Raw genomic sequence first — 16,307 nt, 5'->3', positions numbered from 1 at the left:
TAACCTAGGTATATAAAAAATATTCCAAAGAACATATCCAACTCCACAATTGCACTGCAAATCTGATACAAATGGGAAGCCAAAAACATTAAAATAAAGTTAATTTCCTTCCTAAAAGCCACCAAAATGGCAAGAGCATGGAAACATAAATAACAAAACCATGAAAGAGTATAGATCTTAAACCCCCCAAGAACACTATTCGGATACAAAATTCCAGTGCCAAAAACAAATCAGAAAAAATTCTCTGCATTTGCAAATCCTAGTCAAAGAGCCCGAAGCCCATGTCCTGAAAAAAAAAGCACAAAAATTCAGGTTGGTTAAACAATATTGTGATCACATTTTCTTCTAGAATAGGATGAGAAGAAAGACATTTGGACTAATAATGCATCCGAATTACTATACTTACATCATCAGACTCTTCTTTCTCTTCGACCTTTTCTTCTTTCTTTGCCTCGGCAGCAGCAGGTGCAGCACCACCGCCTGCACCACCAGTAGCAGCGGAAACAGCTACACCACCACCACCACCTGCAGGCACTGAAGCCAATTTTTCCCTCCCGGCAGCAATCAACTCAGTGATATCTTTTCCAGCAACTTGAGACAACAACAGCTCAATTCTTTCCTCATCACAATCAGCCCCAACTGGAAAAATAAAGAAATGGAGTGACTCAAATACAGAAATGTATCATTAGCACGTCACAATATTACAGATAACACAACTAAAGTCATGATGCTTATATTTCTTCTAACAAATTTCAAGAACTTCATAGTAGTGGAGGCGTATGTCTTTCCAGTACGTGATTTAAGGAAAATTGTGTTAAGTGAGCTAAGTAAAGGAAGAATAAAGTAGAGATGAAGAGAGAATAAAGTAAGTGAGAAGAAAAGTGTTGACTTTAACTACTATGCAACGTACCAAAATGACAAAATAACTCCACTACTATGGAACAGACGGAGTTCTATTTACCACTAAACAGTTTGTGTTGTAATGTAATTCATCATAAATATCAACTACGGAATCCATTAGTCTTACATTATATTTCTAAGTAATACAAAGATGAAACAAAAATATTCCACGCCAAACCAAGATATAAACCCATGAATAAGAAGAAAGATTATTGATAAGCAAAAAAGTTATGCTTGTAAAAAAACAAATGGAGTAGTATATCAAAAATTGATAATGAACAAATAATACAACAATTAGATCGCAAATAAAACAATGACATGATTGGCAGAAGCGAAGCAACGAACCAGAGCTCAAAATGGCCTTCACATCCTCAGCTGAGGGAGATGCGGTGCCACCGAGGACGGCCAACAGGTAAGCTGCGACAACCTTCATTGCTATTCAAGACTAACAAGTAACAACAAACAAAATTAGATATCAAATCTCCTCGAGAAACAGAGACACCACAATGAAGAACAATGGGTGCATCCATAATCACCTGAAAACTTAGTCACAGACAAATGCTGAAAATCAAAGCTGCTGCTACACGGGAAATCTATTTAGGGTTTGGGCGATTTCGGGCCAGTATTGATATTGGGCTTTTTTGTTTGGCCCAAACTACCAAGCTGGAATAATCATTTCTACATATTTTACAAACATTTCCCTTCAGATTTATTAATATCTAAAATCCAAATTATCACGCAACACAAATTGTTTGTGCAGTGACCGGAGGTGATTTGCCGCGCGCTATAATTTATATTTTCCGATCAGTATTTGCAACTCATTTTTTATGTCTGGAGTGATTCGCTTTGTTTGTTTGTTTGTATTTATCCAATTGAGTTGCTTGTTATCAGAGGCATTTCATCGAGCAGCTCGTGTACTATAACGACCTCCCGCCATGGATGGTAAGTTATCGCTTTCACTCTCCTTTTGATTCATTTTCGGCTTGAACGAAGTTAATAACTAATTTAAGATTTTGAGAATATATTGTTAACTGGACTGATTTGATTGGGAAAATTTGCGTTTTGTGTATGTTTCTGCAGTTGATTCGAAGCCTGGCATGGAGGAAACTATACTGGTGGGTGATGATCTGATGATGGGGCCGCCTTCACCGGTAATTCCTTCGGAGATAGCGTCACATGTGCTCGAGGGAGTTGATCTCTGTGATGGCATTTTGCGGAATTTGTTTCTTTGTAACGTCTTCGTTCCATTTTTAGACTTGGCATAAATTAGTAAGTAACTAAGTATGGATGATCTTGAATTTTCGATTTTGATTGCTTGTGTGTCGTAGGTCTGCAAATTAATGATATTGAGCCTTTCTGTCAAGATGAGATTGCGTTGTACAAGCAATGTGCTGAGAGGAGGGTGGGTTTTAGAGATAAAACTGCTGTGCTTGATCTTATTTTTTTTATCCTGTAGAGTTTCTTGAGCCAAATATATATGAGAGAAGCTCCATATTTGTAGGATAAGGAGCTTAGACAGAGGCTGCAAGATAGTGAGCGGAAACTAGGGATGTCTATGCCTTTGAATCTGGCAAATGAAAGATCTACTCAGTTGGAGGCAGAAGCAACTCAACTGGAGAGGTATGGCAATCAGCAGTGAAATACTGCTACCTTGCATTTGTTGTCTTGTCTCTATCATCAGATTAATTCTTTAAAAAATTGGAATTGTTTTGGAAGACATATTCTGAGCAACTTAAATGCATTCTTCCCCCATAAGTGTTCTCTGTTGTGAGCTAAGAGTAGCATTATAGTTGTACTGCCTCGCCTTTTGCAGATCCTCTTGATCTAGCACTAATTAGTCTTTCAATCAAAAGTATATTCACGTTTAAGCTTGCTACTTTTTAGTTCGTCCAAAGACCACGTTTAAGAATATTCACAAGTTGTACTGGCTCGCCTTTGCAGATCCAAGTGTTGTTTGCATTTTTCTGGGGTGAATTTTATTGATTCATACATTCTTCCTTTGCATTCATAGACGCCTAATTTTAGCAAGTGGAGTCGAAGGCATGGAAGGATTTAGACAAAGATGGAGTCTCCATGGCCGCCTTACTGATACTAAGTAAGGCCTTCTGATCCTGAACCTTCTCGAGTCAATGATGGTGGCATTGGCATGTGTTATGTAAATGAAGGACTCTGCACAAGTTTAACTGCCACTGCGTAACTTTTTTTTTATGTATGTTGTCATGTAGGAAGCAGCTGGAAGCCCTGAAGCTAGGGATAGAGAGTAGAAAGAAAGATGAAACCGTTGGAGAATCGAGTACAAAGAAGAGATGGTTCTTTTGGTGAAGATGGCCTCCATATTGCCAACCTAAGTGATGGAGGAATTCATTAACAGCTCAAACCGAGTATTCTTTCATCCATTTTGTTGTATAATATAGGAAGTGAGAGTATTCTCAGCATAGCATAGCTTTCCAGTTAGCAATGCTTCCATGAAGAAAAAAACATTCTAGAAGAATACAAATAAAAGTAAGTTTTGTTCTTCCTATTATGGCATCTCTATATGCTATTCTTGTGTCTTCAAAGTTGAGTTCATTTTGTCAAGAATCAAGAGGAATGAATGTATATCGGCTAAGCAAATTGTTGAAATTTCAAAGTGAGATTACACTCATTGCTGAAGCTGATTACAAAAATAGGGATATGCAGTGTTAGATACGCCTATATTCATCACCACAGTTGTTAATTATTTTGATGAGATATTTGTGTGACTTGTAATATGCTGCGAACATCCTCTTCATAAGAACAAGTGATACGATAGCATTGTCTTTGATGTGCTCTGCCAGACAAGTCTCACTCCGACCATCGATCCAGCCACCACCTTTCTGATACAGAAATGAAATCGAAACACGTGCTTGGTAGCCATATGTTCCAAAGGCTCCATCTTCCCCAGGCATCAACCTGCAATTTTTATTTTTTATTTTTTGATTAAAACACCATTCTTCACTTCAAATATATTTCCTTGAATGTGATTATTAACTTAAACTAGCAACATTGCTAATGTTATGTGCATCTTTACACTTAAAAGGAAAAGGCAGACCTTCCAGAAATTCTCAACAGCCAAAGTCGAGCAATAGCCAAAGAGGGGTTTCAGAATAGTTTCATAGAATAGATGTGCCTAGATTAGAATATCACTAATTGCGTCATTGCCACAAGCACAAAGATGCTTTTCCTCTGCTACTTACTTTGATGCGAATTCGGTTGCTCAACACCGAGTGAAACGATGCCCTCGAGGAGTCGTGGCTCAATTGGGGACGAAGGAAGACGGATGAGGCGAAACAAGGACAAAATGGATTGTAGAGACGAGAGGGGGCAGCAGTCTGGCAACAGAGGAGACCACCCAACCTGGTCCGAATGGATGAAGCTTGTTGTCTGGCAGGAGAAGAACCTGACCAGGTGGCCCTAGCTGCTCGGCCGGGTAGCCAATTGTATATGTGTTCACTCGGCCTGGTGGCGCACACAGATGGAGGTTCAAAGGTGCCAAGTGGGAGTCCTAATTCACAACCCCATACTTATCTTTTTTTCTTATAATATAATGTTCATTTTCCATTTCTTCTTGTTTGAGCTTCGGTATTGCAATGCAATTGTATTGGGAAGGCCATTTCATGGATCAAGGGTTCACATATATCACTTCATAAAGTTCTTTTTTTTTGTACACTACAAAAAAAGATGTCTAAGGATGCTTTTCCATTCCATTCCAAATCAATCAACGTTTACATGTGTAGCCTGAAAGAAAATGACAGACTACAAAATACCAACTTGATACACACTAACAGAAACTAAAAATTGGAATTGATAGTACATGGCAGATAAATTGTACTACTTGCGAATCGGTTAGTTTCTGAAGACACGTTTGACCACTCCCGGAATGTGAGTGTTCATGAAATAATCATCCCAATTTATGGTTTTGGGGTCAAAATAGAACATCTCAGTCTCCAGTTCTTTTGCTGCACATCGGAGTTTCTCAGTGTTCATGTCATCATAGCTGCAGTGCAGTGCACACACGATATGCTTAGATTTTATAATCAATTTGGTTATGTTATGTTATGTTATGTTACATTTTCACTCACAATGCTTTGAAGAACAAGTAAGGTGCGTAGAGGTCGATGAGCCTCATCACGAACTTGATCTTTCTGTATTTCTCTATGTACATCTGTTGGAAATACTGGCAGCAAGCCGTGTTCAGCATTTGCAACCCCTGATCACACACATTCACTATGTCAAATTATGAATATACACATACAAGAATTAATCAAGATTGATTGTGTTAAACCTTCAAAGGGAGTAAATAATGGAGCCTCATGTATCTCTGGAAACTCTCCATAGTGTTCAAAACAGTTATCTTTCCGACCACGATAGGCTTCCCATCTTTGTCAATCCATGGATGGTCACTGAAGTACCGCAGCCCGTAGCTCTGCAGCGACGCGTACTCCACTGGGTTTGACACTGATGATCCCACGTGGTATACGCTCTCGTTTGCTTGGTCGGCATGAGCCACCATAGCCACCACTATTGCATTCACCACCATGTCTGCCGGAATCTATAAGAAGAAAAAAATCATCAAGTTTTAGCTATTTAATTTAACCTATCTTAAATAAAATCTTGTTTATTACTGACCACATCAACAACAGTTGTGGGGTCGCCAAGAAAACATGTCAGTCTTCCTTTACCGTATCCCACAGCCAAGCTGTCAATAGTCCTAACCATTCCAATAACACATTGTTCAAAAATTAGAGTTTATGATACAAAACATTATTTGTATTTGTATTTGTATTTGTATTTGTATTTGTATTTGCACTTGTATTTGTATTCGTACCTGACCCCTTCAACCCAACCTGGGAAAGGCTCTTTATAAGTACTAGTAACAATTGTGGGACGAATTATTACAAGAGGTATGTTTTCTTTCAACTCTCCCAACAACATCTCTCCCATCGCCTTCGTGAACACATATGTATTTGGCCATCCAAACTTCCTTGCTCTGCAAATTCATTCATAAAATATACTACTTCAAGTTAGTAGTAGTAGTTGTTATAGAGAAGAAAGAAATTCTGTACTTATATGCAATGACCTTTGAATTCCCAAATGTTTCATTGATGATTTGATGTACTCTTCATCATAATTATGAGCCTTGAGCTGTTTCAGTGTTTCGTCTATCAATTTCTTCTCGGCCTCAACATCGAGTCCACGTGTTCCATTGAGCGTCTCTCCCATCATACAAGGGTTTTCCAGTATCAATCCCTCCCGTTCACCAGATACATAAGCTGCATTCAATATACCGTATGTGGTAAACACAATTACCATATATATATAAAGAAAGGGTAGGTTTGATAATTGATAGTACTAACCGGTTGATACGTGTACCAAAATCTTCAACTTTTTACATTTTTTGGAGAAATTTAAAACGTGCCTGGCTCCAAGCGTATTTATTCCAAGTGAGACATCATATCTGCATGCAAAATCTCAAATTAATTTCATGTTAAAAATGAAAAATATTTTAGTCAAGGTTGAATGATTAATATAATTACCTTTCATCAAAGTTTGTGGTTGCGGCTAGGTTAACCACAACATCAATTCCAGTCAACATTTCCTCCAACAATGATAAATCCTTCACACCCAAATTCTCAAAGGTGATATCTCCAGCTACAACTCTAACCTTTTCTGCAATTAGGCTACTCAAATTTGCCCCATTTTTCTCTTTCAAAACTTTGAATAACTCCTTTCCTATAATCTGCACATGCATGCATGTATACATAACTTGACTGAATCATAGTTATGAAATCTGTTGAGAGTAAAGTAGTATACTAGTAATTAATTACCTCGTTGCTGAAACGTAGCATGGCTGCGTTTGTGTCGGAAGCCCTCAACAGAAGATAGAGTTTTTTGACATGTGGTTGTACTCTCAGTATCTTCTCAACAAAAACTACATCCATTCAAATTGGACATTAACATTTTTTCATGTTTGTATTGTGTGTGTGTGTGGGTGTGTATAAGAGACAAAGAGCACTTACTCTTTGCTAGAAAGCCAGTGGCTCCAGTAACAAGAATGGACCTGTTTTCTAGGAATTGTAGAATGCTTCCCAACTCCATTGAACAAGCAAGATGATTGAATAATTTAGGTTGGGATTAACCCAAATTGCCTATGGAGTGCCAAAAATGACAAGGCTTATATAAATATCTATACAAATTGGGGTATGCAATTATGATATAGCTAGGGTATCAGTTTATGGTTTTTTGGTGTTGACATAAAAAAGAGCTGCAATATATAGATAACAGTTTGTGGTTTATTGAGGGGCCAAACATAAATTGGTTTGAGTGCACGCAAAAGTCAGAGTAGTTTTCTTTTGTTAAATTTAATTTCACTCATCATTATATTAGTACCATGGGAAATTATACAAAATACTCTCTCCGTCCGTGAATAGGAGTCCCGTTTTTCTATTTTCTCCGTCCGTGAATAAGAGTTCCGGTTCATATTTATTATAAATAGTAATAGGGCTCTACATTCCACTAACTCTTTACACTCACATTTCATTTAAAACTAATATATACAAGTGGTATCCTTATTCCACTACCTTTTTTTCCACTCATTTCTCTTAACATTTCTTAAAACCTATACCGAAAAAAATGGGACTCCTAATGGCGGACGGAGGGAGTATACCCTATACTTTCTTTTCTCAGCTCATATGCAGAGTTCAACATCTGCAAAATTTAGGGCTCAATGATTAATATATTATGCAAGTGTCTATTTCTTGGTTTTCAGATCCTCCAACCTCAATGGTAGTTTTTTTTTGGTTGGATGGTTGCAACCTACTCCTATTCCTCCCTCTATTGGTATAATAAACAAAATACATAATTATATATGTTCGATTACATACTTGATAGTTACATCTTGTTTAAATTGATGCTATACAAATGAGATACACAAAGGCATACTTCATTTTTTTAATATAAACATGTGTATAAATTATGTACCAATACTGTAGTCTGTATCTCTTGTGTGTGTATATACTAGTATATTATAATGTACGATCGAGATTGAGAGGCAGAGAATAATATTATCCTAAAACCATACATGATTGAGTATATACTACGCCAATTAGAAACCGAATAATGTGTCTCCATGTCACCGAATTGATTATCAATTAATCCAATTGTATTTGTATCAGCATTCAAGAATAATACTTAGAAACTTTTTACATTTTTTTAAGGAATAGAATTATGTTGATAACTATATTAAATTGATAATCGACAATTATATCAGCAACTTATGTTATATAGGTCAATATGAAAATATTTGTATGTCAACTAAAGGTAGTTGACAAACGCATGTCATATGTTAACATACAAATATCTTCGTGTTGGTATCTATAATGTAGGTTGTTGACATAGTTGTAGAAAGAAAAAGTGATTGAAATATTATTAGTGGAGAATGAGACCCACTTATAAGAGAAAAAAAAACTTGCCAAAGATAAAATGAGACTATTTTTGTAGGATTGACTAAAATTGAAAAATAAGACTGAGTGTATATATTAGTACTACTAGTTTCCACGAAATAGGGAGTATCTTTGACTTTTTTTGCTATTCTTTAGCTCCTAATTATATAAGTTTTGTTTTACAACTTGTAATTAATTTTTAGTATTTATTTTTTGCTAGAGCATACAACTATTTTTATCTGCAGTATTTAATTACCCAGTACGCATTTTGCATAAAAGGGAATTTTGATTGACGATTGTAATTGTTTTCTGATAACTGTCTTCATGTGAGGAATTGTATAGATATATAAATAGACAGATTATTCATCTTAGTTTACTTTCGGTTTTGATATATTAAAGGGAACTCTCATTCTGTTAACCTTTAAAATATCTGTTACAAATTGCTATAGTCGTCGAAGCTTACATTAGTTAAGTATACATGTTATCGCTTATCTTCATTTTGAGGTCACTAGATGTTTCATGCTTGGTATTTTTAATTACGGATTTGAAAGAGAAAATTAGAGGGGTATTAACTAGAGTGGGGAGGTGTAAAAGTCAGTGACTGCAAATTGTGAAATTTCCATACTAGGAAACCATGTGTTGCAAATAATCACAGGCAACCAAAATAGACTTAGATCCAGTGTTCAAATTAATCAATTCATTTCCGATAAATTAGTGCAAACTATCACAACAAATAACAATAAAGCGAAAGGCGGTGCAGTTAATCTCATTATCAACCGATTTGTATTTGGCTGGCTGATGTGACTCTTAGTAATAATTAAATTAATTTTTTTCCCATAATAGTGTATAATGTGGTTAAGTAATGGCGTTAGGTGAGCAATATTTGTTAGCATTCGGCGATCTATACTTTGCCAAAACTGATTGATTGAGCTGTAAATATAATGCATGTGATGTTGAGCCTAGAAATTCAAAAATTAGTACCCAACAAGTTATTGAACAATTAGAAAAAAGTCAAGAACTCTGTACTACAATTATTTATGTTAATTTAAAATCTTGTACGACCCAACAAGTTATTGAGCAAATGTAAACTAATGTTAGGAAGAAGCTCAGCAATTTCAAATTTCCTATGCTGACAATTCAGACATTAAATTTTTGAAACCAATTCAGATGAAAAGTGAAAGAAACACTGCAAAAACACATAGGTTGCAGAATGCTTCCCTTGTCGTAGGGAGGATGACTTAATCAGCCAAAATTATGCGTTTTAGAGACATATCTCACTCACGGCAAGATTTAGAGTAGAATTTACTTTACAACCTACTTGAAAATGGGGAAGCCTAACGCAATCAACTTTACATAGAAAAATTAGTTGGATGTATAACAATTAGAAGAAACTAGATTAAATAAGGATGAAGCAGATCTAGTCTTCTCAAGTACCTCAATCAGCTGGAGCTTCAAATGCAGAAGCTCGTGTAGATCACGAGCAGATAATCACCATAATCTACGACATGAGTCAGGTCAAAATTCTTAGATCTGCGAGCAGAGCAGATAAAGACAGGTAATCGGCATTATGATCAAGTATTTGGTCAGCAGAAACGGACGTTTTGAAGCCAAGATCAAGAGTCTTGTTTTGCAGATGGCGCAGCATTTTCCACTTGATCTGAGGCAGGGATGTCTATATTCATTTGATCTGTTGTTTGTGACGTAGTTTTAACAGAATCTGCTTGAGATTCTCTCGTCGTTGTCACAACATCCATTTCATCAGTATCCTGCAGAGTAGGATCCGCTGTGGTAACAGCTGGCTCAAGAACATTCTCACAAGTGGCTGCTGGATAACAATCTTTTCTCTCTATTGCATCTTTTGTGGGCTGGGATGGTGAAGTCGGTTGTGGTGGATTCTTCTGCTCAGAGTTTGTCTCAATGGTGGCGTATTCAGAAAGGAGATCCATGAACTCGTTGAGTAACCGTTGGACTTTTCTGTTGGATGCCATAGCCGGAAGAATGTCTTCGCGGAGAAGCTTGTGCTTATCCATACCCTGATAAACCAATAGAGAAAAGCAAATCAAAAGATGTATTCACATACAAGTAACCTTTTCGTTCCCGTTTTTCTGCATGTTAACTGATCATAATTATCTTTTAGGGCATGGCAAATACTACTAAAAAAGAAACAAGCATATATCGCAAATCTATTTCAGTAGTAGATGACATCATGATCTGGAAAAAAATAGTGTCACATTGCTTTGCAAGCGGCTCTATCTCGGATTCATGAAAATAAGGGAAAAAGAAGATTTATGCATCACCAAAGAAACTGATGAAGACCGCATGGCAAAAAAAAAAATACTCGACAGCAACCAATCAACAGAGAAACAAATGAGAAATCTCAAGCCATTTTCTGGCTTGTTCAGTAGAAAAACTGTGTTGAAATAAACAATGTTCATAAAAAAAGGGGCCTTACAAGAATAGAAGGGTCCCACACTGGTGATTTTGCATCCGATCCAGATTCAGTCATTCCAATTGGGGGTCCAAGGAAGTTCTCACAAACTTCTCTTAGGCGGGACTCATCTGCCTCTCTGCATTTACCAAAACAGTAAGGCTATGAAATGTGTTACAAGCATAAAATGATGCATAGTAAGTACTAATTGGCATAATCCTATTCCTAAAATTTCCACTTATAATTGTTCTCTATATTAGGCTATCAACAGCTAGAAACTGAAACACAACAATCTCTTCTTTTTTTTCTTCCTGTTTTGGCCATACCACTATCAGTCTATCACGAATATTATGCTCACTATGAAGGAAAATAAAAAATAACAAATATATTTATCCTGAGACTTACTATCAACTACCACAGGGAGATCTTACAGGTAGTGTTGACAAGTAGAAACAGTACAACATACCTTGCTAAAAAGCGAATATACGACAGAAGACATTGGCGATATTCATTGGGAGAATTCAAAGCCAAAGCAGATGCCAGCTGAGCTTCCAAATGAGCACGCGTTTGCATTCCATCATCAGTCACTCTATATTACAATAACATCCCAAGGTGAATGATATGCAAAACATTATAAGGTTTAAATAGAAGAGACACAAAAAATCATGTATGAAACCAAGAAGCATGGCATGCTAATAACAAAACAAAAGAACATTATCTGTAAAAGGAAAATTCCAACGCTGGTATCTTCACATAAATTTGTCAAAAACTATGCTAAATAACAGGTCAATAAAAGTGACATTTGCACACAATTGCTTTTTTCCTGAATGTTTCTAAAGGTGAGTCAGGTCAGCAACCAATTAAATGAAAAGCCAGACATTTATCTTCATTGAAAGGCAGACAAATTTCATGGAAAACTGTTTAAAGAAATAAACATTGCGTACAAACCTGCTCCACCCTGGTTTCCGTGCCAGGTATTTCCGGACATCAACCTGTAATGCAGCCAGCTCACCGTTAAGTGCCGAACCTAGGGTCCATGAGCTAGAGAAATTTGATGCAGGAAAACAATCATCTGCAACTCTCAGCCAACACTTAAGACTCATGTCAAAAAGATACGCATGGCGTGTAGCCAAGACAACAAGGGGAGATCCAGATGTGGATAGTTTTGCAGATATAACTTTGACAGTACCTAGATGAACAAGAAGAAGAGAAACATTAGAATTATATTCTTACATGATTAACAAAATCAAACAGCTACAGTTTCAGCTATACAGTTAAAAATTAGATTTCATGCTTACCAGCATCAGATTTTAGGTCTGTAGTTACCAGTGAAGCTAAGGAATCCTGAAGTAGACATGTCTTGTTGAAAAGATCCCACACATACAAGGACGCCTTCCTTGTGACAACTAACAACTTCCAGAATTCATCGCAATCAATAAATACTGCTCCAGAACCCATCATCAGGGTTGGCATGGCACGCCTCCCACATCTTGTGTAAACCTTCACAATGATGAATATTTCCAATCAATAAATAGAGCAGATATTCATCACATCATTCATGTGGGGAAAAAAAGTGTGCACGACAAACTAGGTTCACATGTGTTGTAGACACTGAATTATTACAGAAACAGAAACCATAATCCCTAATCCAAGGACATTGGCACAGATCAAATGACATTGAAACATTCTGCAAATAGTTTGCATATAGTACTATTTCTGTACTTTTTTGTAGCGACATAATGGACATTTGAAAAGATATTATTCTTAATAGCTAACAGCATGTAAGTACGCCATTATTGTAAGCCCATAACATATGAACTTTGGGTATGAAACGGAAGAACGAGGGGCAAACTATATAACCATATAGAATGCATTGCATAAGAAATCTTCAATAACGTGGAACTGGGACCTGAAGTTACAAACCTGGAGTGATCCATCTTCACAACCAACAGCCCAGAAGTTCGAATTTCCAGACAAGACAGTGACCTTCCCAGAGATCCTATCAGACCAAAGATTCTGAGAGCCTCGTGTACAGGAAAGTTCTGTTTCTCTGATCATTAAAGTGTTTCCTGCTCCCAAAACGTCATTAACTGCATGCTCTCTTGGACGGGCTTCTAAGCAAATTGCATCTTCCCCTTGTTTCTTTTCAAATACTTGTATTGAAAGAATACTGCCAGAAGGTAGTTGACTAACATGCTCGACATTAGTGCATGTTTTTTTACTCCCAGAGGCTGGAACCTTCTCAATAATCAAGTTCTCACTAATAGATGCTCTAGCAGTGAGACCAGAACGCTCTATTATATCGGCACTCCCACCTATAACCCTTCTTATTGAACCTTCTCGAGTACCATTACCAGTATATATCTCTCCATTATTATCCTTGTTATGATCTAAAGAATTCACAACTAACTGAAGACCTTCTGAGTGATCACCAATAGATGTTCTCTCGTGATGGGCAGTAACACCAACTGCTTCTGGTATTATCCTTTTCCGACCATCAGGGCGTCTATATTCTTTCTGATTTACAGGATTTGACATCCGAGCAGAGACCACCTTGTTCGACACATCACCGATAGCATCATCAGTTTTCTTTCTATCATTTACAACAGTCTTATTAATTTTTTTAGTAACCCCTAAATCAACAGAAGGTCTCAAAGATGCCTGACTCTCTGGAACAACTGCACGTATCTTCTTACTCAGAGTTTGCTTCACAGATGCTGCTTCAAGCAACAACTGAGCTGGAGTCTCAGCTAAGTTACCCTGACGACCTCTGGCATCGCCATAGCGATTCCTCTTAAAATCATCTAGTTCAGCATCAGTTAATTTATATCCAATTTCACTCGCATCAAAATGAAATGTCGCAACTGTCCCATCCAAGGAACAAGCAAATATTGAGTACCCGTCAGGGCTCCTGTAATCACAGGAAAATTGAGAAACTGGTAAGTGCATGTATGACCAGAATGTAAATAATAACAAAGACAGCATAACTAGAGGAATAAGAAATGCATGCTGAATTTAAGTTACCAGGTGAGGTCCACCACACTTTGAGCGAAGAAATGCTTAGCCACAAAAAGAGGTCTAGGGCTAACTGTAGTCCACACAGTTATGGTGCGGTCCTGACTTCCTATTGCAATAACATTATATGGCTGTAATTCTTTTCCTTCAACCTTTGAGGAACCATTGCTCCAACCAACCAATGAAGTTTTTAAGTCCTCGGAATTGGACGGAGTCCTCCTAAACATTGAATGATTGAACTTAGCAACAATGATTGGTGCACTATGTCCTAAAAAGTCAAACGTGGCAGACCATTCCCCTCTCTCGAGAACAGGTGCAGAATGCCTGGGCTTCTGAAAACCATGTGTCGTTGTTATAAAATGTCCGCACGGTGACCAGCCAAGCCGTCTGAAGAAGGTGGAACCAAGCTGAAAATAAAAATTCAAATATAGCATGTAAATGGCGGGTAGAAGGAAAATGAACAATTATATTTTTTACCGCCATTTGTTGACTTACAGATTTAGCCCAGTGACCATCAGTTCTATGAACAAGGCTCCAATCACTTGTTCGCCATATTATGACAGTCTTGTCATCCGATTGACTAGCTATAAATGACCCAATAGGATCCCAGGCTACACCTTTTACAAGACTAGAATGACCACGAAGAACTGCAGTGCAGATTCCGGTACTCATGTCCCAAACATGAATGGTATTGTCCAGACTCCCACTGGCCAATGTTGAGTCATCAGGAGACCAATTAAGATCCACCTACTTTAAGCATAGAAGAAAATCAACACAATGATTAGAGCACACACCCAATCATAATGAACAAAAGGTGGCAATCCCTACAAGATTTAGCTACCAACAAACACAATGATATGACATTGTAAGCCAAAATATCTTTATGGAACTTGTATTACCACATCAGCAGTGTGACCTCTCAAAGTCATCGTAACTTTCCAGTTCTCAACATCAGGCGGCTCTCCACTGCCAAACTCTGCGGTTCCCGAGCCAGGCTTCCGCTCATGAACTAGAATAACTTGATCATCTGATCCAGATGCAATATACCTTCCGTGCTTAGCCCATCTAACACAGTTAACAGACCCAAAATGATCCCGCAGTGTTGCAAGAAGCTTTGAAGCTGAATCATCATTTTGCTTCTCTCTGCCAGCATATTTTGTGTTCCAAATGTGAACCTGAAAAATTCATGGATCACAATATAAAGAGAGGTCCAGCAGAATTTCACTATAATATGTCAGAAGCAACTAGAGTAATTGTATCATTCCAAATTCAGACACAACAAATGGGAACACTAAAATGATAAACCACGAATTCATCTGTGATTTGACATTGTAGATTACAAGTTCAAACACATATCAGCCTACTGTAGTCTGTATATATGTCAATAAACAAAATACTCCTAATAGTTGTAATCCACAGAATGCCCCTCAGGATAAGTTTTCTTGATCACATTCTCTGCAGGTCCAAAGATACTTGCTGGTCCAAGATTCATAAAAGTTCTCCATGACTACGTCAATTTGACTACATTGTAAAACAGGTCACACTGCTTTAGAATCATTTGATTGAACATCAAACATCATATTCCAAGAATGCATTAACACTGTGAATGTTCGTACTGTCTCATTACGCCGCAACTTTAACTTCCAAGTTCCAATATTTAACAGATCACTAGCAGCTAAAAAGAATGCTGAACTTCAAAACTGCAGTTTAGAGATAAAGAATACATTAGAGAGGAATTAACGTGCCTTATGATCACCACCACCAGTGGCAAACCTGAGGCCACCAGGCTGAATATCAATGGAGAATATCTGAGAGGTGCCATGCTTAATCCAACTAGGTTTCTCCGCGATCATCTTTAATCACTCCGACAAACTTCACCTCAGAAACGTAATTAATTTTAGGGGAACAGTAGAGAATTGAACAAGGGTTTTTCTCTCTCGCACTTAAAACCCTGAAATTCCAACTAAGTTCATGCCTTGCAACTCAAACAGACCCTAATGAGAGCATAGAACAGTGAAAAAGGCGCAAAATTCCGTAAACTGGTAACGCCCTCAAGCCCAGAAATTCAATTCAAGTATCGAACAAATTCATCAGAGCATGAAATTCGAAATTAGTATTCGGCGGAATATTCCTTGCCAATTTCAAACAGGGGGTAAAAAGGAAAAAAAGTAAACGTTTTCCAGTAATTGGAAATTAATTAGTGGATAGAAAAATTAAAGTGAAAGTTTGAGATTGGGAAATTAGGAAAGGTGTTGAAACTATGGTGACCAGAGAAAAAACCCTACTAAGAATTTGTGTCGGTAAAGTAATTCAGTGCAAAAATCAGGAAGAAAAGACAGGCCAAATTTTTCAAAGATATTAACGGTCCAATTTGTTCACATAATAACAGAGTGCACCATAAACCCTGAAAAGGGGGGCGAATCTATTAGTATTTGATTTACTTCTGTTTTTTAGTCACATAATTTATAAAAATAACTTATTAACTATACTATAATTATTACTCC

General features: G+C 37.3%; 5 protein-coding genes across 11 annotated transcripts in view; 2 read left to right on the top strand and 3 right to left on the bottom strand.

The window, feature by feature from the left end:
* The window catches only part of LOC125221222 (histone deacetylase HDT1-like), a 2,168-nt gene extending 2,102 nt beyond the window's left edge, over positions 1–66 (top strand). The window contains exon 7 of the mRNA XM_048123349.1: positions 9–66. Within this exon, the coding sequence (XP_047979306.1) occupies positions 9–66 (58 nt within the window). The remainder of the gene's footprint in view (positions 1–8) is intronic.
* Positions 21–1,581, bottom strand: LOC125218175 (60S acidic ribosomal protein P2-2-like). The gene is made up of 4 exons (XM_048119802.1): positions 1,437–1,581; positions 1,246–1,345; positions 407–639; positions 21–286 (listed from the first exon to the last, which is right to left on the bottom strand). The coding sequence occupies exons 2-4, from the start codon at positions 1,331–1,333 to the stop codon at positions 260–262; spliced, it is 348 nt and encodes a 115-aa protein (XP_047975759.1). The 5' UTR covers positions 1,334–1,345; positions 1,437–1,581; the 3' UTR covers positions 21–259.
* A 38-nt stretch (positions 1,582–1,619) lies between these two features.
* On the top strand, positions 1,620–3,544 carry LOC125218173. 4 transcript variants are annotated; one of them, XM_048119799.1, is made up of 7 exons: positions 1,620–1,669; positions 1,792–1,842; positions 1,981–2,130; positions 2,229–2,302; positions 2,402–2,520; positions 2,912–2,995; positions 3,126–3,544. In XM_048119799.1, exons 2-7 carry the CDS (start codon positions 1,836–1,838, stop codon positions 3,220–3,222), a joined length of 531 nt encoding a protein of 176 aa, XP_047975756.1. In that variant the 5' UTR covers positions 1,620–1,669; positions 1,792–1,835; the 3' UTR covers positions 3,223–3,544. The 4 variants fall into 4 exon arrangements, with proteins under 4 accessions (XP_047975756.1, XP_047975757.1, XP_047975758.1 ...); XM_048119798.1 differs by lacking the exon at positions 1,620–1,669 and having other exon boundaries at positions 1,696–1,842; XM_048119800.1 differs by lacking the exons at positions 1,620–1,669; positions 3,126–3,544 and having other exon boundaries at positions 1,682–1,842; positions 2,842–2,978.
* A 1,056-nt stretch (positions 3,545–4,600) lies between these two features.
* LOC125222413 (alcohol-forming fatty acyl-CoA reductase-like) lies at positions 4,601–7,147 on the bottom strand. The gene is made up of 10 exons (XM_048124998.1): positions 6,939–7,147; positions 6,747–6,850; positions 6,456–6,658; positions 6,276–6,376; positions 5,999–6,191; positions 5,747–5,908; positions 5,548–5,629; positions 5,204–5,470; positions 5,001–5,128; positions 4,601–4,915 (listed from the first exon to the last, which is right to left on the bottom strand). Exons 1-10 carry the CDS (start codon positions 7,015–7,017, stop codon positions 4,765–4,767), a joined length of 1,470 nt encoding a protein of 489 aa, XP_047980955.1. The 5' UTR covers positions 7,018–7,147; the 3' UTR covers positions 4,601–4,764.
* A 2,416-nt stretch (positions 7,148–9,563) lies between these two features.
* Positions 9,564–16,113, bottom strand: LOC125222411 (protein HIRA-like). Of its 4 annotated transcripts, none has more exons than XM_048124995.1 (11): positions 15,549–16,113; positions 14,703–14,978; positions 14,299–14,550; positions 13,813–14,210; positions 12,712–13,699; positions 12,087–12,288; positions 11,737–11,977; positions 11,255–11,377; positions 10,813–10,927; positions 9,959–10,393; positions 9,564–9,858 (listed from the first exon to the last, which is right to left on the bottom strand). In XM_048124995.1, the coding sequence occupies exons 1-10, from the start codon at positions 15,654–15,656 to the stop codon at positions 9,974–9,976; spliced, it is 3,123 nt and encodes a 1,040-aa protein (XP_047980952.1). In that variant the 5' UTR covers positions 15,657–16,113; the 3' UTR covers positions 9,564–9,858; positions 9,959–9,973. The 4 variants fall into 4 exon arrangements, with proteins under 4 accessions (XP_047980952.1, XP_047980953.1, XP_047980951.1 ...); XM_048124996.1 differs by having other exon boundaries at positions 9,564–10,393; positions 13,813–14,022; positions 14,095–14,210; XM_048124994.1 differs by having other exon boundaries at positions 9,564–10,393.
* Positions 16,114–16,307: the final 194 nt, after the last annotated feature.

This window comes from Salvia hispanica, chromosome 4 (genome assembly GCF_023119035.1).
Source record: "Salvia hispanica cultivar TCC Black 2014 chromosome 4, UniMelb_Shisp_WGS_1.0, whole genome shotgun sequence".
Lineage (NCBI taxonomy): Eukaryota > Viridiplantae > Streptophyta > Magnoliopsida > Lamiales > Lamiaceae > Salvia > Salvia hispanica.
Note: the sequence above shows the minus strand (reverse complement) of the source record. Positions and strands in the feature narration are given on the sequence as shown.

Coding starts and splice junctions, on each gene's coding strand:
- LOC125218175 (XM_048119802.1), bottom strand. CDS start 1,333: ATGAAGGTTGTCGCAGCTTACCTGTTGGCCGTCCTCGGTGGCACCGCA. Junction 640..1,245: donor GAAGGCCATTTTGAGCTCTG/GTTCGTTGCTTC, acceptor TTATTTTTCCAG/TTGGGGCTGATTGTGATGAG. Junction 287..406: donor AGAAAGAAGAGTCTGATGAT/GTAAGTATAGTA, acceptor TTTTTTTTTCAG/GACATGGGCTTCGGGCTCTT.
- LOC125222413 (XM_048124998.1), bottom strand. CDS start 7,017: ATGGAGTTGGGAAGCATTCTACAATTCCTAGAAAACAGGTCCATTCTT. Junction 6,377..6,455: donor ACCACAAACTTTGATGAAAG/GTAATTATATTA, acceptor TTTTGCATGCAG/ATATGATGTCTCACTTGGAA. Junction 4,916..5,000: donor TACTTGTTCTTCAAAGCATT/GTGAGTGAAAAT, acceptor ACTGCACTGCAG/CTATGATGACATGAACACTG.
- LOC125222411 (XM_048124994.1), bottom strand. CDS start 15,656: ATGATCGCGGAGAAACCTAGTTGGATTAAGCATGGCACCTCTCAGATA. Junction 14,211..14,298: donor ATGGTCACTGGGCTAAATCT/GTAAGTCAACAA, acceptor TTTTATTTTCAG/CTTGGTTCCACCTTCTTCAG. Junction 10,394..10,812: donor TGTGGGACCCTTCTATTCTT/GTAAGGCCCCTT, acceptor TTGGTTTATCAG/GGTATGGATAAGCACAAGCT.
- LOC125218173 (XM_048119799.1), top strand. Junction 2,521..2,911: donor GAAGCAACTCAACTGGAGAG/GTATGGCAATCA, acceptor TTGCATTCATAG/ACGCCTAATTTTAGCAAGTG. Junction 2,996..3,125: donor GGCCGCCTTACTGATACTAA/GTAAGGCCTTCT, acceptor GTTGTCATGTAG/GAAGCAGCTGGAAGCCCTGA.